This window comes from Mchenga conophoros, linkage group LG19 (genome assembly GCF_057382185.1).
Source record: "Mchenga conophoros isolate Kocher_MC1m ecotype Shallow Benthic linkage group LG19, M_conophoros_male_GT1.1, whole genome shotgun sequence".
Taxonomy (NCBI): domain Eukaryota; kingdom Metazoa; phylum Chordata; class Actinopteri; order Cichliformes; family Cichlidae; genus Mchenga; species Mchenga conophoros.
In genome coordinates, this window is record NC_140544.1 from 2,031,444 (window position 1) to 2,056,151 (window position 24,708).

Genomic DNA, 24,708 nt, shown 5'->3' on the forward strand with positions numbered 1-24,708 from the left:
GGTGGGGTCCGAGTCTGACAGACTGTGGTCTATTTGTCAGGAAGTCCTTGATCCAGAGGCAGATGGGGGTGGAGAGTCCCAGGTGATACAGTTTCTGGACCAGGATCTCCGGGATGATATGGGTGAATGCTGAGCTAAAGTCCAGGAAGAGCATTCTCACATAGCTTCCTCTGTGCTCCAGGTGACTCGGCACTGCGCTGTTGAAATAAGCTATGGTGATAGCGTCCTCGGTGGATCGATTTGTCCTGTAGGCAAATTGGTGGGGGTCCAGAGTGGGAGGCAGACCGGCCCTGATGTGCTGACAGACCAGTCTCTCAAAGCACTTCATCACTACAGGCGTAAGTGCAACAGGCCTGTAGTCATTTGGGCTGGACACAGCTGTCTTCTTGGCGATGGGGATGATGGTGGAGGTTTTGAGGCAGGGCGGGACGGTGTTTGATGACAAGGAAAGGTTGAAGATTTTAGTGAAGACTCAGTTCGTCAGCACATGCTCTGAGAACCTTTCCATGTATTCCATCAGGACCTGCCGCCTTCCTGGGATTCACTGACCTTAGAACACACCTCACTTGATGCTCCCTGAGTGTTAGTGTGCCAGTGCTGGGGGCGGGTGGAAGTGGTGTGGCAGCTGAGGGCTTGGTCGTCTCAAAGTGGGCGAAGAAACGGTTTAGATCCTCAGCCAGCGAGGCATCAGTCCTAGATGTCGCCTGGTTATTGCTTCTGTAGTTGGTAATGTGATTGATCCCCTGCCACATTTTTCTGGGGTCGTTGTCAGCAAAATGATCTTCAATCCTTCTTCTATAGGCAGCCTTAGCTTTCCTGATGCCTCTACTCAGGTCTGCCCTGGCTGCCCTATACGCAGCCCTGTCCCCTGACTTGAAGGCAGTGTTGCGGCTTTTTAGGAGGGATTGCACTTCGCTATTCATCCAGGGTTTCTGATTTGGAAACACCCTGAACCTTTTGTTGACGGTTCCTGATGTACGAGAGTACAGTGTCCGTGTACTCCTGGAGGTTGTGGCTGGAGAATAAATCCCATACAGTTGTTGAGAAGCAGTCCTGCAGTTGAGAGAGGGCTCCTTCAGGCCAGGTTTTTATTGTCTTTGTCTGGGGCTTTGTTTTTCTCAGCAGGGGGTGTAGGTGGGGGTGAGGGACATGCAGAGGTGGTCAGATCCAGCCAGGTGGGGGAGGGGTGTCGCTCTGAAAGCATGCCTGATGTTTGATGTATGCATCACGTGATAGAGCGGCTGTGGCATGCGGGACCTGTTGGTGGTCTGGATAGCATTTGGAGCTTCGCTAGCAACCCGGCATTTCATCTCCGACAAAGTTATCCCTGAGAGAAGTAAAGCAAGTGTGTAAGTTCATCTCTGAATGTTTGTAAAGCATTCCTGCGTTAAGCTTAACAAACGATATATGGAGCAACTGCCTCTTCTTGCTGCTACTTCAATCATGAAACTGCTGATCGGCTTTTCTGTCGCGAGTCTGTCTCTCTTGTTTGTTTTTGGCCCACTTTGCACCAGAAAGAGGAAACCAGTGGATAAACAACAGCAGCACATTTAAGCTTGATAAGCTGTTGTTAGAATTTATTTAGTATTACTTTCTACACCAGGATCTTTTTCTACGTAGCTGACGCTGGTAACTGTGCAGGGGCGGATCTAGCAAAGTTTAGCCAGGGGGGCCGATAGGGCATTAACAGGGAAAAGGGGGCACAAAGACATACTTTTCTTTCTTATTCTCATTTAAAATGTCGAGCTTTTAATAAATAATTATCTGACACCCAAAGTTTTAATTTGATGTAAAATGAATAGAAATCAATTACTGTATATAGTGACTGTTAAGTCGAATATACCCTAGTAAACTATAGTACTTTTTCCTTTGGGAATGTACCATCTGTGCAGTCTGCAATTCTGTTGAAGAAAGATGTTGAATCTATTTAATATTTTAATATATTGAAAAATAATTGATTTCTGTGCATTTTTTTTCACACTGCATCAAATTAAGGTTGATTACGTCGATTAAGCATCATGAGGTGGAGCGTGAGGGGTGGTTCCCTATTTTTTATTTATTTATTTTTGTTGTTGCTGGGAGTTGGAACCCTATTAGTTAGGTTGCTTAATATTTACGCTAAGTACTCTTTAAAATACCAGAATAGGGAGGATGGTGGAGGTTTAAGTTTATTAGATTGATCAGTATTGCTGAACTATGAAATTTATTTTTTTTACATACAGGTATAACAGAATAGCTTTAGTGTAGTTGTTGTTTTAAACTTGAGTATGAACTTATACAAAATGCAGCAAGATATTTAAAAAAACAGTTTTGTTGATTAAAAAACACTATATCGGATTCATATCGGTATCGGCAGATATCCAAATTTATGATATCGGTATCGGACATAAAAAAGTGGTATCGTGCCATCTCTAATATGTATATGTGTATATATGTTTTTCCTTTTAAATTAAGTTTTTGAATATCCCGCACCATTATATACTGCAGATTTGGTCTCGGGTCATGTTGTTGATGTGAACTGCCTTGTTATTTTTGGCAATAAAAGTTTAAAAAAAAAAACCCCACCTTGGCTGCATTTCTAGGTAAACAGCTGTAAAAAACGTTGTTGTTTGCATAACTCTGTTACTTTTTTGAAGAAGTAACAATATAATTAATTACCCAACATTGGTCATTATATACTGTATTTTGCAGACAGATAGTTACAGGACTCTCTCCCAGACCACAGACTCATACTCATAATACAAGTCAGAGCTTTATAAAAGCTAAAGTTTTGTTTTCAAAATTGGAGTTCAAGTTATTTTTACTTCCAATAGTGTTAACATACTACACAGGTCATGAACAAGATTTTTTTAAAATTTTCATTGTAAGTGGGCTAAAGCAGTTAATTAAAAGTAGTCTAACATAAATGCTGTAATTTTGTTATTTTAATAAACCAGGTAACTTGGATGGATTGGATGCTGGCGTGACCACAGTGCACACGTCTAATGCTGCTCACAGTGGTCCAAGGGACCGCTCAGGGAGTTTTTGTGTTCGCTCAGACACATGAAAAATTAGAGGGAACATTGATCACTAGTAACCTTCACTAGTTCTGTTTCTGTGCTATGATGAACCCTAAATCATTTTTAATACTTAAGTTTTAATGGTGATTTTTTTAACAGACTTTTGTGGATGGGCTTTAACTGACATGTTTGTGTGATGGCTTGAAGTTAGTTCATGGAGATCAGTAGGAGAGAAAAGGAGAAGGGGAATATAAATGGAGGTGTGGCAAGGTGGGAGGACTTAAGGCGCATGCACACATACACGCACAGCCCACCGTGGCAGTCATATATCTTGCTTTTTTTCCTAGATTCCTAGATACTTAACCTTTGCAAAATTGAGGTATCCTTGTACTAAGAAACAAGAAAATCCAATTCGGCTGTAATGCTGGTGCAGTGTTTAGCTCAAGTAAAAAACATTTTGTGTTCTAAATTCTTGTTTATTGGGGCTGTTTGTTTTATTTTGGTACAGGACTTACCTTTTTCAACTACTGGGATTGAAGTGTCATGCTTAGTTCAAGGGGTTTAAAATCAAGTTAAAATTTAGTCTACTTCTTGCTTTTTGATGAACAGTTTGTAAGAGCTTAGACTAAAAGGAATTTCTCTTTTCATGACAGGATGACTATGTGGAAGCTCTGAGTAGACTGCATCTCACAGTGACCAGGGCTTACAAAGTAAACCCAGATATCAGCTTTGAAGTGTTCATTCACAAAGTGGATGGCTTGTCTGATGACCACAAGATCGAGAAGCAGAGGGATATCCACAAACGAACCAACACTGACCTCACAGATGCAGGACTGGAGCAGATACATCTAAGGTTGTGCATCAACTAAAGCTTATAAAGGGATTTTGAGTTTGAGGTTTGGATTAATTATATGCATAGATTTTTTTAAAAAGTGGTATTAAGCAACAGTACTTTTTTGAAGGTCTTTCATAAAATATTTGGATATTGGCTGCATTATTGGGTACTTGTTCATTCATGATTCAATTCAGTTAATTAATAGTTCTTTCCCCTTTTAAACACCTCTTTCAACTTTCAATCTTTTCTTTTTTGTATATTAGTTCAGTTGTTGTGTACATATTTAAAAGCCACAGAATTAATTAACGGTCATTTTGTGCTGATGATGTTTATGTAAATCTGTGACAGTGCTAGATATTACATGTTGGTAAAGCAAAACACCTTGCTATTTCGATTATTGCTCACTAATCAATGGAGAGGTGCATTTAAGTGCTAAAAGGGTTAAATCAGAAGTAAGTTGCAATTTTGGCATCATGAGTTTGGCTGTAAAACTGCATGCTTCTAACAACTTGTTAATCACTAGTCATTAGCTAGTGATATCCTAGATAATCCTCCTTTCTGAAACTGTAATGATCTGAAAAGAGTGACTGAAAACATAATCTCAATAGCAGAGTGTTGACCGAGGTCCATTAGATTTGTATAGGAATGAAAGTATTTTTGCAACGAACTCAACTGTCACTGTCACAACACCCACCAGCCCTGGGTTTGAGGAGGGAGATGACCCACGCATGATCCTGGAAGTCTTCTAAGCCACGCTGGAAGTGTACTTGTGGCTTGGAAGAAAAATGGTCACTCGGCCTGTTGCCTCTGCTTTCTGGGGAGGCTCGGGTAGTGATCTACTTCTTCCTTCCTCAGTTTTGAGGGCATCAGGCAGGTAGTCCTGGACTGACCAGGTACTCAATACGGTATGGATGTAATTAAAGAAAACCGTGAGGAAGGTCTAAAACCCATCTAAAAATGAAATTTAATGTTGCCACCCTGAATCTAAGAAAAAACTGCCTTCTCCACTATGTACGGTTTGTAGCATTTTGTCATACTTCCGCTTGGCTTGTTCAGAACCACAGCCACCTTCCATAACCTCATGGACTGGCTCTTGCGTCCACATGCTGCATATACTGCTGCTTACTTGATGATCAACAGTGACATCTGGGCGGATGATATTTAGTTGAGTGGCTACGGTGCTGGAGTCATAGCCAACCTCAAAAAGTCTGTCTCCCACCGTCCAAACGAACCCCCCAAACAGATAAGACGGGGCAATTGTGGCTCAAGAGTTGGCAGTTCGTCTTGTAATTGGAAGGTTGCCGGTTCGAGCCCCGGCTCCGACAGTCTCGGGTGTTGTGTCCTTGGGCAAAACACTTCACCCGTTGCCTACTGGTGGTGGTCAGAGGGCCCGGTGGCGCCAGTGTCAGCAGCTTCTGTCGGTGTGCCCCAGGGCAGCTGTGGCTACAATGCAGCTTGCCGTCACCAGTGTGTGAATGGGTGGATGACTGAATGTAGTGTAAAGCGCGTTGGGGTCCATAGGGACTAAGTAAAGCACTATACAAATACAGGCCATTTACCATTTTACTACCTCCAGTTTGCGCTTGACTTCACGGAAAAAACAAGCCCTTTAACTGACCTTGCCTGAAAGGGTGTCCTAGATTTGGTCCAGTGAATGGCGCGGTGCCAGGCATGCTCTCTTTGGGGAACCCCTGCCCCGTGCTCCTAACTTTCCCTCCCTCCCTTTCATTCTGCTGATGGATGCCTTGAACAGAGGGTTGGGGGCCGTTTTGTCACAGCAGGTAAGTGAGATCGACCACCCTATTGTGTTCGTCAGCCGGAAGAGGAAGTCCCGATACAGCACAGTGGAGAAGAACAGTCTAGCAATCTTGCAGGCAGTCGACCCTCTTCGTTATTGCCTCCTGGGACGCTCATTCATCCTCTGTTCCGACCATGCCCCCTGCAATGGCTCCACCGCATGAAGAATACCGATGCCTGGGTCACTCAGTGGTATTTGGCTCTCTGGCTATTTAAGTTCAAGTTGGTCCATAGGCGAGGGGTGCAGATAGTCGTGGCTGATTTCCTCTCCTGCTCGCGGGGGTGAGGGAGTAAGCTCATCTGGTTGTGTCCCCGGCCTAAGTTGGGCAGTGGGGTATGTGGCGGGTTGTGGTCTCCGGCTCTGCTGCAGAGGAGCAGTTTTTCAGTTGGTTCAGGGCTGGTGCCAGGGAGGCTGGCATGGCAGCTGGGGCTGATTGAATAATCAGTTTTTCCTTATATCAGGAGATTGTTGGGAACAAGACAGGTGAAAAACTGCACAGCAGTCTGAAAACTAAAATCACTGAAAACAAAATGCCACAAACCCTGTGATACTATGTATGTGTTGGTCACAGTGCGGTTCACTTAAGCAGATGTGAGCAGAGTAATAAAACTTAGGTGTCAACCAAAGAGAAAAAAACCACCCCATTATGCTTTGGAGTTGGTGGTCTCAGCCCAGTTCATAACGAACTCCAGGGTGGTTAGTTTACAGTGTGAACATGATTCCGCCTTGAGCCGACCCAACAATCAGGTGTAGGTTGTAAATTTACCATACCATCTCCGGTATGATGGCGCCTGTGTTCGGCCTTGCTGCTGCTGGCTGCAGTTTCCCTCGCTCTGTTATGCTGCTGTTTCTGACTGTCCTGCTCTCCGTTTTTGTCTCTGATGTATTGCCTGCCCTAGTCTATGATCGTCTGACACTACTATCTATTCGCTCCTCTATGGTGGGCCTGGATATCGCTCCTTCATACAATGGCTTCTTCCCTCCTCCGCCGCCGGTGTCTGGATTTTTGACAGATGTCGCCAACAGCACCCTTTTGGGTCCACGCAAATCACGGAGGAGGAGAGGTAAAAGAGCTGGTGTCCAGGTGGAATTTAGACTCCTTACAGTTTGTTTGGAGTTCAATTGGATTTTTCTGTGTGAAAATCAACTGAATTACAGGGAAAAGCTACAAGTTTACAACTTAACTGTTTCAGACCAGAGTAAACAAACTACAGGTTTATAAAAATGCCCTAAAAGACAATGGGCCCTCTGTTGTGGAGCTGCATTTCAGCCAGTGGTGTTGGGGATCTTTTCAATAATTATGGAACTATGAACACAGAAAAGTTCCATCAGATGTTGATCCACAATGCTACATCATCTTCAAAGCATCTAAGTGATAACAGCTTCATTTTTCAGTGTGACAGTGATCTCAAACACACTGCCAATGCAGTAAAAGCATACCCAGATAGAAAAACACACAGTCTCGTGTCCAACGAGAGGGGATCGGATTTTGGATCACTGCTACACGCCATACAAGCAGGGCTACAAAGCTGTCTCACACCCGGCTTTTGGGAAGTCTGACTACAACGCCATCTTCCTCATTCCCCAGTATAAACAAAGCATACGGAGGGAAGAAGTAACCATGAGGGAGGTAAAACGGTGGACTGCCCAATCAGAAGCTACGCTACAGGACGCACTCAACGACGTAGACTGGGACATGTTCAGAGCATGCGCAGTCGACATCAACGAGTTTACGGAAGTAGCAGTATGCTTCGTCAACATGCTAGCGGAGGAGATTATCCCCACTGCGAGAGTCACCACATTCCCAAACCAGAAACCGTGGATGGACAGATCGATCCGCACTGCAGTAAACGCCAGGACCGCCTCCTACAACGCGGGTCTCGCCACTGGCGATATGAGCGCCTACAAAGCGGCCTCATACGGCGTGCGGCGCGCGGTGAGAGATGCCAAACGCCGGTACCGGGAACGTGTGGAGTCCCGCTTCCACCAGGGCGACACACGGAGTATGTGGCACGGACTACGCACCATTACGGACTACAAAGCCAGGGACACTGCGCCGATCAACGCCGACTCTGCATTCACCAACGAGCTGAATCGGTTCTACGCCCGTTTCGAGGTTAGCCAGGCGGCTAATGCTATCTACCGCCTGACTACCGAGGACAGTGACGTCATCAGCGAGAGACCGGTGACCAGCATCGCGGAGCATGACGTCCGAGCGGCACTGAGGAGAGTGAACACAAGGAAAGCGGCGGGGCCAGACGGCATCACCGGCCGTCTGCTGCGCTGCTGTGCTGACCAGCTAGCAGGTGTGTTCACTTACATCTTCAACGAGTCCCTGGCGAAGTCTGTGGTCCCCACATGCTTCAAAAGATCCACCATCATCCCTGTGCCCAAGAACAGCAAACCCTCATCCCTGAACGATTACCGGCCAGTTGCACTGACCTCAGTAGTAATGAAGGTGTTTGAGAGGCTGCTGAAGAACATCATCTCCTCCTCCATCCCAGACACCACAGATCCGCTGCAGTTCGCCTACAGATCCAACAGATCCACAGAGGATGCCATCGCCCACGTCCTACACACCACTCTCAGCCATGTGGACAAGAAACAGGGTAACTATGTGCGAATGCTGTTTGTTGATTACAGTTCAGCGTTTAACACAATAGTGCCCTGCAGACTGTTCACAAAGCTGAGGGAACTGGGACTTAACAGCCGTCTGTGTGCATGGGTGTTGGACTTCCTCACTGGCAGAACTCAGGTGGTGAGGGTGGGCAGGTGCTTCTCCAACAGCATCACCATCAACACAGGAGCACCTCAGGGATGTGTCCTCTCGCCACTGCTCTACTCCCTCTACACTTCAGACTGTGTGGCCACCCACGGCTCCAACACCATTGTGAAGTTTGCTGACGACACAGTGGTGTTGGGTGCCATCTCCAACAACGATGAGGCGGCCTACATGGATGAAGTGAAGAATCTGGCATCGTGGTGCCAGGACAACCACCTCCAGCTGAACGTCAGCAAGACCAAGGAGCTGGTGGTGGACTTCAGAAGGGGTCAGCACAGAGACTACAAGCCCATTATCATCAATGGAGCTCCAGTGGAGAGGGTGCAGTCCTTCAAGTATCTTGGTGTCCACATCTCCTCAGACCTGACATGGGCTGCCCACATTCAGGTCCAGACCAAAAAGGCTAGGCAGCGCCTGTATCACCTACGACAACTGAGGAAGTTCAGGGTCTCTCCAAAGATCCTCAGGATTTTCTATACAGGCGCTGTGGAGAGCATCCTCACACAGAACATGACATCGTGGTTTGGGAACAGCTGTGTGAAGGACCAAAAAGCTCTCCAGAGAGTGATCCGTACAGCAGAACGCTGCTGCAGGATTGCTCTCCCCCCGCTTCAGGACACCTACACCAGGAGATGCCGGACTAGAGCAGCGCAGATACTGAAGGACCCGTCCCATCCTGGCAACAAACTGTTCCAACTTCTGCAATCTGGTAGAAGGTTCCGCATCTTCCGGGCAAGGACAGAGAGACTCAAGAGGAGCTTCTATCCCCAAGCCATCCGTGCCCTAAACACACACACCCGCCCTCTCACATCATCTATAATTGACTGAGACAGGACTCTCTTCCAAACACTCTAAACCAAGGCACAATGTACATTTCAAATTCCTTTAATTTTAAATATGTTTATATTGTCTATCCTGTAAAATAGTCAGATGTCTATTCATATTAATGTACAGAATTCACCTGCTTGCTGCTACTACTGCACATTCACCCAGTGTATATACTATATGTAGATATATATAATGTTCTTCCTCTACACCCCCCCCCCCCCCCCCCAACTTTTGCACATGTCGAGGAGCGTGTCAGGCTACATTTCACTGTGTGTTATACTTGTATAACTATGCATGTGACAAATAAAGAACCTTGAACCTTGAACCTTGGAACTTTATCAGTCATGGATTGGTCTGCTCAGAGCCTGAAACTCATCATCAAGCAGTGTGGGATCATCTTAACAAAGAAAACTTTGTGCCTTCATTACCCATTGTTGTGCAGGTGAAGCCAAAGGCAAGGTGTGCTTCATTATATTTTCTAGTCTTTGGCTTGGAAGGAAGTTGGTTTGGAAGCATATTTGGCGATGCTTCATCTTCCACTTTGTGTCTGTGTGGGAGCCCTGTCAAAAACCTGTCCATTATGCTAGCAGTGTAGAAGCAGCTACCACTACTATTTGTCTTTTTTTTTATTCATACCACGGCCCCCTGCAATGGCTGTGCACCCCCCACTTTGGGAACCACTGCGATATAGTAAACTTCAAAAACTCTACAAAAAAATCCAGCACTGTCTTGTAGAAATTATCGATAGTTCAGCTTTTCTCTCAGTGACAGTACGCTGCCATAATGAATCTCTCCTCAGAGCAAGCAAGACTCACAGCATCTAAATCCTCCCTTGCATCCAAATAGGGAGGTTTTTCCTAGTTTAAGACTTTTTCCTCTGTTGTGGCAATGCCACTGTCTTCCAGTTCAAAGAGAAGTCAATTATTTATAGTATGCTTTTGAATGTGTCTCATACACCATTCAATTCCTTCTCAGTGGAGATGTCAGGGTCCAGGAGTTTCAGTCTATCCACAACCTCAGATTTGTAAATTCAGAAATTCCTCCATATTAGACATATTCCGCCATAGTTAGTGTAGCATAGTATATTTAACTGCAAAGTGACAATGGTGTGTATAAGAATTTCTTGTATTTATGTATTATTCACATTATTTTATTGTATAATGCCTTAGTGCCACTGAATTTTAGCATGTCTCACACTCATGCAGTTAGACAGATGGTGGGGGGTCCGGTAAGGAAGTTGGGGGGAAGCAGACAACTCCACAGGAAGAATCTTTTGTCTCTTCGACGACTCTGGGAGGTAGCAAGTAGGACTGGGCAATATGACCCAAAATTCATATCTTGATATTTTTTAGCTGGATGGCAATATACGATATATATCTTGATATTTTAGGTAAGAAAAAAAAGAGTTCTTAGTCAAAGCTGTGTCCCAGATGTCACACAGGTACATCTGTTATGCACAAAAACAAACAATGTTGTTTTTGTGCATAACAAAAAGCTCACAATTGTGGAGTCAAAATGTAAACTAAAAGATGCTGAGCATGATAACAAAGACAGACAGATTTCAGAGCTGCTCTATTCCCAAGTTCTACTGGGTGACTGACAGCCTGGAGTTTGAAATCCGCTCCGTAACCATGTCTCTTAATAGGTGCCATTTATGGTCCTTATACACACACAATACGGTAATATTACGTTGAAGCACAGTACGTATTGCTCCGCGAGGCTCCAGACCACGGTAGTCGTAATGCTCCAACAATCCATCAAGCAGTGCAGCTCCGTAGCTTAGCAAAGTCGTACTAAAACATTTTTTGACAGATTGCTGAGCGCCGTGTACCACATAAAATCAGTTCGCGGAAAGTAAGCACAACCAGAATTCATACATAAGGCGCACTGTCGATTTTTGAGAAAATAAAAGGATTTTAGGCTGTGCAGCCCCTGCATGTCGTTAGCGTGGTTAGCGCGCTAACACGTTGACGCCGTCCAGCCCCACGCACGGAGCGATCCGCGATAACTCGTTAACAGAGATTTGCCGTGTCCATCTTGGTGTTGCCTGCAGGTGAAGCTATGGGGGAGGGGGAGTTGTGTTCAGAGGCCCAGTAACGTTGCGTAGAGACAAAAGTGGACGAAAGAGAGGCAAACTTGCGGCTCCACAAGTATAATTATAACGTAACATATACTATATCGATATAAACGATATTGTCTTATAGCTCGTATAAAAATATATAGATCTTTTTTAAAAAAACTCGATATATCGAGTAGCAAGGGAGTGTGAACCTTAAGGTGTGAAACAGCTGTGTACTGCCTTTTGTTCCTGGAGAAGGTATTTAACTGAGAGCCATGCTAGGCTCAGGGAGACTCTGCTGACCGTCTGCCCCGCGATCATGCAGGCTCTCCATCAAGCTTGGTTGTCTGTTCTTTGTTTTGATTAAAGAATGTTAGCTACCGCTCACCACTTGTCTGCAGGCTTTACTTAATGGAAAACTTCCACAACAGGTGCTTTTCAATGCCTTTTATATAGGAATAGAACCAGAACACAAGCAGTTGGAAACCCTGTGTATCCACCCATTTTTAGAGGAATGTTTTTTTGTTAAACCTCCTAACACTGACATATGAATCATTCAAGCACAAAACATCTTCTTACTCCAGGTATAAATTAATGTTTTGTCTACACATAACTGATAACTTGGCAAGAAAGCAATGTTAAATGGTATCTTTACCAGGCACTGCAGTGAACCACTGAACCTACAAAAAGATTGTTTGACAGGAATAATAGTATTCACTGACAGACTGGCCCTGGAACAGTGATAGAAATCTGCTGCCATCTGCAGTATGATGAAGATGAAATGAGGGTGGACGTTTCAGCAAGACAACGATCCCAAACACAGCCAAGGAAAATCTATAGGTTTCAGAGAATGGCCCAACCAATGGCCAGCCTAACCTGAATGTAGCTGAAAATCTCTGGCAAACAGCTAAAGCTCAAATTTCATAGAAGAGGCCTACAGAACCTTCAGGATTTGAAGACTGATTGTATAGAAGAATGGGGCAAAATCATACCTGCGCAATGCATACAACTAGTTTACTTGAAGCTATCACCAACAAAGGCTTTTTTAGGAAGTCTTAAATACATTTCAGTAAGGTTTCCGCCTCATTATTACACATAACTTAATTTATGGACATATATGGTTTGATTTCTTTGCATGTGTTGATTGGATGGGTTGTTACCAGCTTCTTTTTAAATTGCAGAAACTGCAATTATTGGATCTTGAAACTCTTTTGATTCGGTTCAGTTTGATTGAATTTTATATGAAAACACTCACCTCAAGGTGGTTTATATTGTAAGGTAAAGAATACAATATTAGAAAGAAATCCCAACATTGATATAACCCCCTATGTGTAAGCACTTGGCGACAGTGGGAAAGACAAATTTCTTTTCAATAGGAAACACCTCACAGAAATAAACTCAAGTGGTATATAAACACACAGACTAAATATAGGTGAGTGAAGAACACTAAGTGCATTATAGGAAGCCCCCAACAGCTTAAGCCTTTTGTAGCATAACTAAGGGAGGGTTAAGGGTCACCTGACTAACTGTATCCTTTATCAAAATAAAAACGTTTTATGCCTAATCCTAAAAGTAAAGAAGGTGTCTGTCTCCCTACTGTCTTTTCAAACTAAGAGCTGCTTCCATAGTAGAGGGCCATACAGCTGAAGGCTCTGCCTCCTTTCCTAGATTTGAAAACTCTAAACTGCTGTCTTTTTATTAATGGGTAAAAAAACCCCAGTTCTGATTCATATTTCTCTTTCTAACCCTGCAGCTTTTATTTAACCAGCATATATGACCACTCCATATTTGAGGCCTTCAGCAAAGTGGTCCAAAAGCTCATCCCACAGCTGCCAACGCTGGAAAATCTGCTTAACATCTTTATATCTGTGAGTAGTTCGCTTTTCTTGCACACAAACACACTTACAGCATCACTGAGTGAACAGCATGCAACTGGATTATTGTAATGGTCTTTTTACTTGTCTCAGCAAATCAGCTCTGGATCGCCTTCAGACTGTGCAGACTTTTAACTAGCACATACAAGAGGTCACACATTACTCCAGTTCTGGCTTCTCTTCATTGGTTGCCAGTAAATTTTAGGGTTCATTTTAAAATTTTAGTCGTAACTTTTAGAGCTCTTCATGGTGAAGCTCCCCAGTACATCTCTGACCTGTTGAAACCTCATGCTTCATAGGTCTTAGACTTAGGTCTTCAGGTCAGAGGTTACTGTTAGTCCCACGTCCTAGGTTCAAAACACGTGGGGTTCAGGCTTTTCAGGCACTGGCACCAAGGCTGTGGAACTGTCTTCTGTTGTCTTTATGCTGTCTAGACTCCACTTACTCCTTTAAAAAGCATCTGAAGACATTTTTATACAAACCAGCTTTTAATTAATTTTGTCATTATTTTATATTATTTTATTTATAATTCTGGTTTTATTGTGGAGCACTTTGTGATTTTTATCTGTGAAAAGTGCTATATAAATAAATTTTACTTACTAACTTACTAAATGTTTAGGTCAACCCTCTGTACAAACCTAATGTGTGCTTTTCTGATTGAAGTTGGAATGTGCAGGTAACTAAATTTTTATGTGCATGCCTTTTTGTGCTTTACAACAGCCACTAGATGGTAGAAATGTATAAGGTCAACTTCAGTGTACGATGGCCTATCCTGCTGAGAACCAACCTATTCATTTATCTCCTCTGTAATGGACCATTTAAAGAAAAAAAAAAGTCTTTGGACTTATTTGAGCTAAATACTAAGTCCTGATGTGCTTAAGAGGACATCTCGGGCTTTCCACTGATATTTGATGTGTTATTTGGGCTCTTTTTGCTCTAAAGAGGAAGGGAATTATAAAAAAAAGTTCAATGGGAAAATTATTTTTTCCTCTGTTTTTAGGAGGATATTAAAGAGTCAAAAATCATTACTTGCTGTATCAGTGGTTATTGTTGAGCTATTCACAGCTCAGCTCTTTCATTCATGAGTTTTCATCCAATCTAAGTTAAAACTGAAAAGTAATTGCAGCATTGTGCTTTTTGTGTCTCAGTATTGCTATTTATGGACTTAGCTGGATCTTTGGCCTAATTGTCATTCTGCCAAATGAGGTAGGGACTTCTCTGAGGTCCTGGGAGATGCATCGGAATATAAATATCTATGTGTAGAATGAACAGTTCACCTTAGACAAATCTTTCTGCCTTTGCTATATTAGTTAGCACAGGTAATACTACTGGGTTAAACCAATGTCCTCGAACGGGGGAGAGCATAAACTTTCAGCTCTAAAGTAGGGTTTATACAGCTTTTCCTGGTAAGATATATATTCTATTATGACATTACACAACTTCAAAACATCTTTCTGCAGCTTCATTAATACCCAAATCCAGAATGAGGACAGATGAAGGTTTTTGTCTGTGTTTTATTTATTTATTTATTCATTTATTTATTTATTTTAGGGATTTAAGCATTATTAATTTCCAAGCATTTTGTCTTGAGCACTTGAAACAAAATGTAGTATTATTGTTGGAGTTGATAAAAATCTATTTTCTTTGATTTGCTTAAAATTCCAGAGCGTGTAAGCTTTGAAAACGTCTGTGATATCTGCGGGATGATAGTATCTCTAGCAGCTGAGAAAAGCTGCACACTGTGAATAGGCCTGCACACAGAGATATGTAAATGTCAGATCTGACAAACTGAATGAAAGTAAGTCTTACTTCCAGCATTACACGGGGTCTTCACTGGACACCATGGGGTATTTCTGTGTGTATAAGGATCAAATATTCATGTCATCCCATTAAGATTTTTGGCTAAAAAGACAAACTCACATGTTGTCTGTTTACCCTGCCGTCAAATAAATGTATAAAAAAACAGTAAGTTATTGAATAAAATTAGTATTTGATCCTCTATAAACCAGCCAGAATTCTTACTCCTAGACTGGCTATGTGCCCATGTGACAGTTACTCTTGATCTGAACTCATGTGTAGCACAGAATCAGTTTCTTCCTTTTCCAGGTATTTACCAATAGTGGTTATTACCTGGTTGACTGCTGTCTGTTTGCGATCTAAATGTTTTAGCAGGTTAAATAAGTATTGAGCATGTCACCAACTTTCTAAGTAAATATATTTCTAAGGGTAGTATTGACAAGAAATTGTCACCAGATGTCTCTAATAACCTATCCAATCCACACATGCAAAGAAATCAAACCACAGATGTCCATAAAATATGTGTAATAATGAGAATTGACACATGGATAAATCATTGAACTTTGTACAAAAGGCTTGGTTGGTTATTTTTTTGCCTATTCTTCCACACAAACAGTCTTCACATCCTCAAGGTTCTTTGGAACCCATCTATGAACTTTCAGGTCAGGCCTGGCCATTTGCTGGGATATTCTAGCAGCTTTACTTTCTTTCTCTGAAACCTACAGAGAGTTTCTTTGGCTGTGCGTTTGGTATCATCGTCTTGCTGAAACATCCAACCTTGTTTCATCTTCATCATCATGGTAGAGGGCAGCAGATTTGTATCAAGAATGTCTCGGTACATTTTTCCATTTATTCTTCCTTCAGTTATATGAAGTACGTGTACATGAAGTACACACTGCCATATGTTGCAAAATGGCCCGACACCATGATATTCCCACCTCTAAACTTCACCGTTGGTATAGTGTTCTTGGGTTGATATGCAGTGCCTTTTGACCTCCAAACATAGTGTCATGTGTTATTATAGTATCCAAAGAGTTCAATTTTGGTCTCATCTGACCAGACTGTATTCCCCCAGTATTTCACAGGCTTGTCTAAATGTATTTCAGCAAACTTTAAACATGCTTTTTTATGTTTTTTATTCAGCAGTGGGGGTCTTGTGTGATGAGTATGCATACAGGCCATGGCAGTTGAGTGCATTACTTATTGTTTTCTTTATTGTTTTTCTATAATTATTTTACAATTGTAACTGCTGATTTCAGGTCTTCCTGTAACTGTCCACAAGTGGTCCTTGGATCAGAGACAACATTTTTGATAATTCTTTTCACTCTTCTGTCTGTAATGTCACTCCTGGTCCCCTCCCAAATTTCTCAGACTTTTTATCTGATTTAGTTCTCAGCTCAGGTAAAATCATTATTGTGGCTGATTTTAACATCCATGTAGATGCTAAAAGTGACAGCCTCAACATGGCATTTAATCTGTTATTAGACTCAATTGGCTTCTCTCAAAATGTAAAAGAACCCACCCTCCACTTTAATCACACTCTAGATCTTGTTTTAACATATGGCATAGAAACTGAACATTTAACAGTTTCCTGAAAACCCTCTCCTGTCTGATCATTTCCTGATAACATTTACATTTACAATAATTGAATACACAGCAGTGGAGAGTAGACTTTATCACAGTAGATGTCTTACTGAAAACGCTGTAACTAAGTTTAAGAATATAATCCACCCACTGTTATCATCTTCAATGCCCTGTACCAACACAGAGCAGAGCAGCTATCTGAACGCTACTCCAACAGAGGTCGATCATCTTGTTAATATATTTGACTCTTCACTACGTACGATTCTGGATACTGTAGCTCCTGTGAAAACTAACGCCTGAAATCAGAAGTACTTGACTCCTGGTATAATTCTCAAACACGCACCTTAAAGCAGATAACTCGTAAGCTGGAGAGGAAATGGTGTATCACACTTTTAGAAAATCCATCATTTAGCCTAGAGAAATAGTTTGGAGAAAAGTGGGCCAAAAATTACCCAGTAAGGCTGTTTTCTTGCAATATCATTGTAATGAAAAGTTATTATTTAGTTTTAGTCAGAACCAGGCAGTGGAGCAATGCTCATCACCTGTCTCTAGCCCACATCCTTCAAAGAGTAGCCCTCATCGCAGCTATTTATTCCCATGACAGTTACAATACACATCACAGCACAACACAAGCACCTTCCACTGTAAAACCCCCCAATGGTTCTAAAACAAGGCACTATGTGTATGTATGTGTGTGCACCTGTATGCATGTGCAGGAACGCGTGTGTGTGTGTGTGTGTGTGTGTGTGTGTGTGTGTGTGTGTTTGTGTTTGTGTGTTTGTGTTTGTGTGTGTGTGTGTGTGTGTGTGTGTGTGTGTGTGTGTGTGTGTGTGTGTGTGAGAGAGAGACCTCCTGCTCACCAAAAGGATCATAAAAGCAGGAAGCTTACAACAGAAGAAACAGATCTTCCAGAGAGAATGTATCTGCAATAAAACCTCCCCCAGCACAGAGTGGCTGGAGAGGTGGTCAGGATCAAAGGAATGGCTTTGATCCTATAGTTTGAACCAAGACTTTACAAATTTAAGAAACACAATGACAATATTCAACAATTTGACTTAACATTATGCCATTTCAATTTTTATGGTATCAGATCCCTAACCCTTTTATACATTTTAGAGAACTGTAGTTTTTGCATTACTACCCCAAACTTCGTAAGTGAGCCAAAAATGGATCGCATTAATGTCCTATGGAATTTCATGAGAACTTTTTCTCCTTATCAACTGTGACTGTCAGGAATATATATTTTGTGGGCAACAGTGTCACCTCTTCAGAAGACTGTTTTATACAGTAGGAATTAGCAGACACCATACATTTGGCATTGAGACAGCAATTCATAATACGTGCCTGAAGCCTCAAGTGTGGCCTGAAGACCTTCTGCATTTCTGATGCCCACATGAACTATGCAATATTCATAACAGTTCACACAGGGAGACAAACAACGGAAGACGTTCAATATAATCTGGGGAAAGAATCTGTCCAGTTGTGCAGTAGATTCAGAACGACAAGATGCAGCATCACCACAGATAACTTTCCTCCAGTATGCCCATTGAGCAATGTCTGCTGGAGACACAAATGTGGAGCCTCTACAATAGGACAAGGCAGACATCATTCCGTGATGAAGGCTTCTGAGTCCATAGAGGTTCCTAGGAAAGAGTTTGGATTGACAGCAAGAAACACTTGGTTTCCATACAGTGAAGGGACAAGGTAAAAATATGATAAATAAAATCTAATACAAATGATTATTCTTAACAAAGTGTAACCTAGCAGGCTAACCTTCAAGCTCCCAGGTCCTGTACAGTATCTTAGCTGTTCCTAGGACTGCACTCTTCTTCTCTGAGCCCTTGGAACTTCTCCTGCTTCTCGTGTTCCTTCTTCCTGATGTTCCTGTCATTCAATATAAATCGCCTTGAGGCGACTGTTGTTGTGATTTGGCGCTGTATAAATAAAATTTAATTGAATTCGGTATCGCTACGTCTGTCACTATGGGGGGGAATGATGAATGCGCAATGTTTCGCCAACTGCTGCCCCTGTAAAAGACAAAAAAAACCAATCACCAATCTTCCTATAGACTGTGTGAGAAAGAGAGGGAGAGAGAGGGAGAATGCCGCCCTCTTTGTCACAAATGCACTTGATAATGATGGTGGGAAAAGTATTCTGGTGTTAATAAGAACTCAGCAGTGCAGTTGTCTTTTTCCTTTGCTTTTTTGGGGGGGACAGCCTTTTAGTACTCTAATTGTTAAAGCAACTATTCTGGCTGCATAGAATGGTCATGAATAGAATGGTATTTATATAGAAAAAAATCCATAACTACTTTTCTCTTTTGTTTCTCTGCCTCTGATTTCAGAACTCGGGTATTGAAAAGGCCTTCTTGTTTGACGTAGGCAGCAAGATTTACATCGCTACAGACAGCAGTCCAGTAGATATGCAGACGTATGAACTGTGTTGTGATATGATTGACGTGGTCATTGACATCTCCTGCATTTATGGGTAAGTCAGTAGACTTTCTCTTAATGCCACAAGCTCAATGTTCACATTCTCTCCTGTAATCTCTCTCTCTCTCTCTCTCTCTCTCTCTCTCTCATCAGAAACTGATGAGAAAGAATTGGAGTTCTGAAATTAGGTCGTCAGAGTAAAATTCCAGCTCTTCTCAAAGTTAGAATTGGAAAGTATCTATTTGTCTCATGAACAGAGGGAATTGACATTATATATTACAGATCTCATTGTGATGTAAAACCCAAAGGATGGTAGGTACTCCTGATTCCCTCATAGATCAGAAAGGATATGCTTTGTATTTAATTATCAACCCAGCTTGAACCTGTGTCCTAATCTAAATTTGTGTAATTAGAGGTCAGGTTTCGGCTAAAATCAGACCGAACAGTAGTTGATACATTTCTGATGGACTGGCAGTGGAAGAGAGAGGAGAAGAAGCGCTACTGACCTGCTTATAATGTATTATTGTATATAGAGATTAAAAGAAACAAAATTCATCCTTAAACAGTTAAACATTACAATCCATGAAAAAAATTGTGTGTTTAAATAAAACCTGTCCTTTGTGACAATCAAAATTGTGATCTGAAATCACCTCAGTACCAAAGACATTTAGTTTTTCCAAGAACAGCTATATAAAATCTCTACTTGAATCTCTACAAGAATCTCTACCTCTTCTTGTTCGTGTCAATCTTTTGGCTGTTTATATATTTCTATTTCTATTTGTGTTATTTCAGTTATTACGTTATATGTGGTATAGTATGACAATGTCTAAGGCAGGAAAAAAGGAAAGAGGAAGGGAGGGAAATATAATATTGTGGCGAGCTCAGATAAGGAGGAGACAGAGGTATCGTTTGGTCTTGCTCCCCGCTAGCTAGCCAGGTAGCACAGCCGTTTATTAGCATTCACGGACAAACACACACCACGCTAACACATCCGCTCGGCACACCTCTAGTGTAACAACAACAACAACAACACAAAATGGCGCTCTCCCCACCCAGAAACACACAGTCGCAGAGAGAGAGCGTCACCTGTATACATGGCAACATAACAACAGAACATAGCTGTCAGAACAAAACCCTAAACAGCCCTGACCCGCTACATAGCCCCCACGTAAGGGGTCAGTCGTCCCCGACAACCCCATTACCCAACACAAAGTCCTGCAAATGTCCAGGTGTCTTCTTTCGACGCACTGGCCGATCTCGACCGGCGGGGGAAGAGTCACTCGGATCAGAACATGGGGTGCCACCAGCATCCCCTGCCCTGGCAGCTGCTGGAGCGAGCGATCGGTACGGTGAGAGTCTGTCCTGGTGCAACACACCGTGCGCCCCGGGCCCGGCATGCGGACCCGTTACACCACTTCTGTTAGCCGCTCCACGACCTCCCCCGGCCCTTGCCAGTGGCTGCAGAGCTTGGGGGACACTCCTCTCTTGCGAACTGGGCAGTACACCCAAACCTTGTCGCCAGGCACGAAAGCTCCCCCTCGGCACCTGGTGTCGCAGGCTCCTTTCAGTCGAACTCCGGAGCTGGCCTTAGCCTGGTGGGCATAGTCGTGAACCACCCGTGGCCGCTACCTCCGCCTCCTGTAGCAGTCCATGGCCGCCGGTTCCCTGACTCGGTTATGGGGAAAGGCCCTAGGACGTCCACTCCCACTCTCTCCATCGATGCCCCCACCAGATACTGCTGCACGGGGGCAGTGGGGCGTTGAGTGGGGCCTTTCCGTGCCGTGCAGGTGTCACAGCAGTGCACGTGAAGTTCCACATCCCGTCGAGAACCAGGCCAGTAGAACCATCCCCTGAGACGGCGGAGAGTTTTGGCATTCCCATAGTGGCCGGCCCCCACCAAGCCGTGGACAAGCTCGAGCACCTGCAACCGCAGCGACCGAGGCACCAACAGCTGCAGGAGATCTCTGCCCTGACCGGGGGACCGCAATCTCCGGTATAGGATGCCGTTGTGGGTCTCGAGATTGTTTTACTGGGAGTAGTAGGCCTTCACCTCGAGCCCCTGTCCTGAACCAACATCACATCAGCCTTCTGCTCCCACTTCAGCTGCTGCATGGTCAACGGGAGCCATCCCCCTCTGCTAGCTGGGCCTGAGCAGTAGCCACGCTCAGTGCCTCCTGGGCCCGCTCCTCCTGTCATTTCGAGAGGGGCAGCCGGTGTGAGCGCAGACGGATGGGCTGAGCAGAGCCGGTGTCAATGGTGCGCTGAACCAGCCGCGTCTGCCTGCAGTCTTTGCCACTAGTGGCAACAATGTCCACATTCTCGTCCAGGAGGCACCTCAACCGCTGCCGCTGGTCATCAACAGCTTGGGTTGTCTTGGTCGAGGGAGGTTTGTCTTGCCTAGAGGCTGGGCCTGAGGCGAGTAGAGATGGTCCAGAGCCACCGGCGTCCGAAGTCTGTTGAGTGGCACCTGCCCGGCTTGTCTGTCTCTGGTCCCCTCCGTTCCCTGCTTTTGACCGCACTGGAGGGCCAGAGTCTCTGTACCAAGAGTGATAGCCAGCTTCGCGGTGTTAACGCAGGCCCCCAGCGGGTCGGCAGATCAAGGCCGATGATGCACTGGTCTTGGATGTCAGCAAGCCAGAAGTCATGCACCAGCTCCAGATCCGCAACGGTTTCTTCCCCAGCATGTCAGTTCTCTCCCCCATCACCGTCATCAGCTGGGTGTCGGTGGGCGACCAACCCATCACAAGCAGCCCAGACGTTCCAGGGAGCACACCAGGTCATATTAGGGAAATGGTAGACCCCGTATCCACCAGGGCCCGGCAGGGCTGGTCCTCATCACAGCAGCTCAGGTAGAGTCCCTTGAGGTGCCCGACTAGGCCCACCACCGTGCATCGTTCTTGGAGGGGGGGCAGGAAGCTGGAGCGGTGGTCCCCTCACTACACCCTCTTGTTTCCCTGAGGCCACATAGTTCTGGTCTTTGGTGCGGGCGCCAGGCAGTTGCGCGCCACGTGACCAGGCTCATTGCACCGGTAGCAACGGTCAGTCAGTCGACGGGGACGCCTCCAGGGCAGAGGGCTGCAACTGGCATATCTCTGGCGACCTCCCCCTCCCTGTCGCAGTCTGCGGTTCTGATTTGGGGGTAGTTTGGGGGGTCACCTGCTGGTTAGGTCGCGAGGCGAGCACCAGCTCTGCCCTTTCAGCCTCAAGGAGTGCCTCACGGAGAGTTTGAGGCATGGCCAGGCGGACGTGTTGGTGTAGTCACTCTGGAAAAAGTCCTCGCAGAAAAGCAGCTCCTCACAGGCTGCTGCTGGGAACTCCGGGTAGCCACGACGAGCATACAGCAACACATCCGATGCAAAGGAGCCCAGGCTCTCCCCCGGCCGACGGCTCCGGTTGGTCAGCTGCTCCCTGCTTCATGGGAGGCAGCCCATGAAGCATTGTCCTAGCGTCCGCGGTGCGCTCGCGCCGTCGGGACCCGTCGGGGGACTTACATGGCCGCTCGCTTCCTCTCTCTTCAATCGTCAGCTTCCCAGGCAGCGAATGCTCTCCTCGACGGCTTGCTCCAGCCTCCAAATGTCTCCCTCCCTTACGGCAAGGGTGAGCTATCCCACTTCTGACACCAATGTGGCGAGCTCAGACAAGGAGGAGACAGAGGAGCACAGCCGTTTATTAGCATTCACGGACGAACACACACCACGCTAACACACCCGCTCGACGCATCTCTAGCGTAACAACAACAACAACACAAAATGGCACTCTCCCCACCCAGAAACACACAGTCGCAGAGAGAGAGCGTCACCTGTAACCATGGCAACATAACAACAGAACATAGCTGTCAAAACAAAACCCCAAACAGCCCTGACCCGCTACAATGTGATATATAAGGATAAAGTACAAATAGAAATGCATGTATCGCCAACTGCTGCACCTGTTGGTAAAAACAAACATACAGCACCTGGAACACAAAACTTTGAATATGCACAGATACATAAGTCAACAAAATCGTGTAGTGTAAGTGTGAATGTGAGAGAGACAGAGAGAGTGTGGGTCTCACAAAAGTACTTGATTGTGAGGCTGGGAAGCTGGAATAACCACCCCCCAGAAAGCTTACTGTCACCCACCACGAACCACACATGCACACACATTGTGTGGTAATATGTTGTGAACTGTAATGACCTAAATAAAAAGGAGGGTTGGGGGGAGGGTCGCCGCACAGTATTGCCAGCAAAGCCACATAGATGGCCTTACACACTGTGACCAACAAATTGTCTTTAAAAACAATCCACTGGTTTGTTCTTCAGAGGAGGATGTTTAGTTTACAAGTGACAAAGTAATTTTGAATGCTTCATTGTCTCATTTGCAAATATTGTATAACAAGACAAATCTGCAAATGTGAACACAATTTTTTTTCTCACTCTTAACTAACTGAAGCTTTTTATTGAACTACCAAATAAACACATTGGTCCTTTCTTTCTGGCCAGACACGTGGCAGCACTTCTGTAATTTTGTTCGTATTTAACCAAATAAAAAAGCATTAATAAGTGTACACAGTACTTATTGACTCTCTCACTGAACTAACACAGCCAGTCCCTCAACATGCTTGTGGTTCCTGCTCATATTTCTTTTGTATCACATAATGAGGGTGGGAAGTAAGGAATAACACCCCTCCAGAAGCCACGGGCAGTCGACAGACCATTCATTCAGTCACTCATTCACTCTCACCTACCTACCATACAATGATGCATAAAGACATGCACACACAATATCTGGTATTATGTTGTGAAATGCAGTGCCCTAAATAAAAAAGGGGGGCTGGGGGGGAGGGGAGGTCACCGCGCAGTATAACCAGCAAAGCCACATGAATAGCCTTACACACTGTGACCAACAATTTTTCTTTAAAAATAATCCACTGGTTTGTTCTTCAGAGTAGGATGCTTCATAGTCTCATTTGCCAGCTTCTCACCCATCACAGCAAATAATTTTCACACTAATGCTAAATCACTGGTTCGCTCCTGTTTTTATCATTTAAAAAATATTGCTTAGCTGAGTCCCATTGTACCACGCTCAGAATTAGAAATGGTCATCCATGCATTTGTCTCATCTTGTTTATATTATTGTAAGTCTTTGTTCACTTGTTTATGTAAAGCCTCTGTGGATCATCTGCAAGTTGTTGAGAACGCTGCTGCAAAGCTTCTGTCCAACTCTTCTAAATACTCTCACGTTACACCTCTGCTGATCCAGTTGCACTGGCTCCCCATAAAATTCAGAATCCACTTTAAGATTTTGACTTTGCATGGACAAGCACCAACGTATATCAGAGATCTTTTACATCCTTACATCCCCAGCAGGTCCCTGAGGTCATGTGACCAGGGCTTGCTGGTCGTCCATCATACGAGGCTGAAAACGAAAGGCGATAGAGTGTTTGTAAATGTAGCCCCCAGACTCTGGAACTCCCTTCCCTTGAGCCTGAGATCTGTGGACTCAGTGGTTTCATTTAAAAAAAAAAAGCTAAAAACTCATCTTTTTAAACTTGCTGTTGTTTGATTTCTGTTTTTATGTTTTAGCTTTTCTGTGAAGTACGTTGTGATTTTTATCACAAATAAAATTGTACTTACTTACATCATGGAATTAATGGGAGACAAGTGATTTCAATCAAAATACACTAATTTATTAACTGAATACAATTAATAGTGTACAACAATCAGACAAAGCCAACCAAA

General features: G+C 44.1%; 1 protein-coding gene across 1 annotated transcript in view; it reads left to right on the top strand.

The window, feature by feature from the left end:
• rragd (ras-related GTP binding D) overlaps positions 1-24,708 on the top strand; it is an 82,365-nt gene that overhangs the window by 33,444 nt on the left and 24,213 nt on the right. The window contains exons 3-5 of the mRNA XM_085257632.1: positions 3,653-3,852; positions 13,055-13,169; positions 18,901-19,043. Coding sequence (XP_085113758.1) covers positions 3,653-3,852; positions 13,055-13,169; positions 18,901-19,043 — 458 coding nt within the window. The remainder of the gene's footprint in view (positions 1-3,652; positions 3,853-13,054; positions 13,170-18,900; positions 19,044-24,708) is intronic.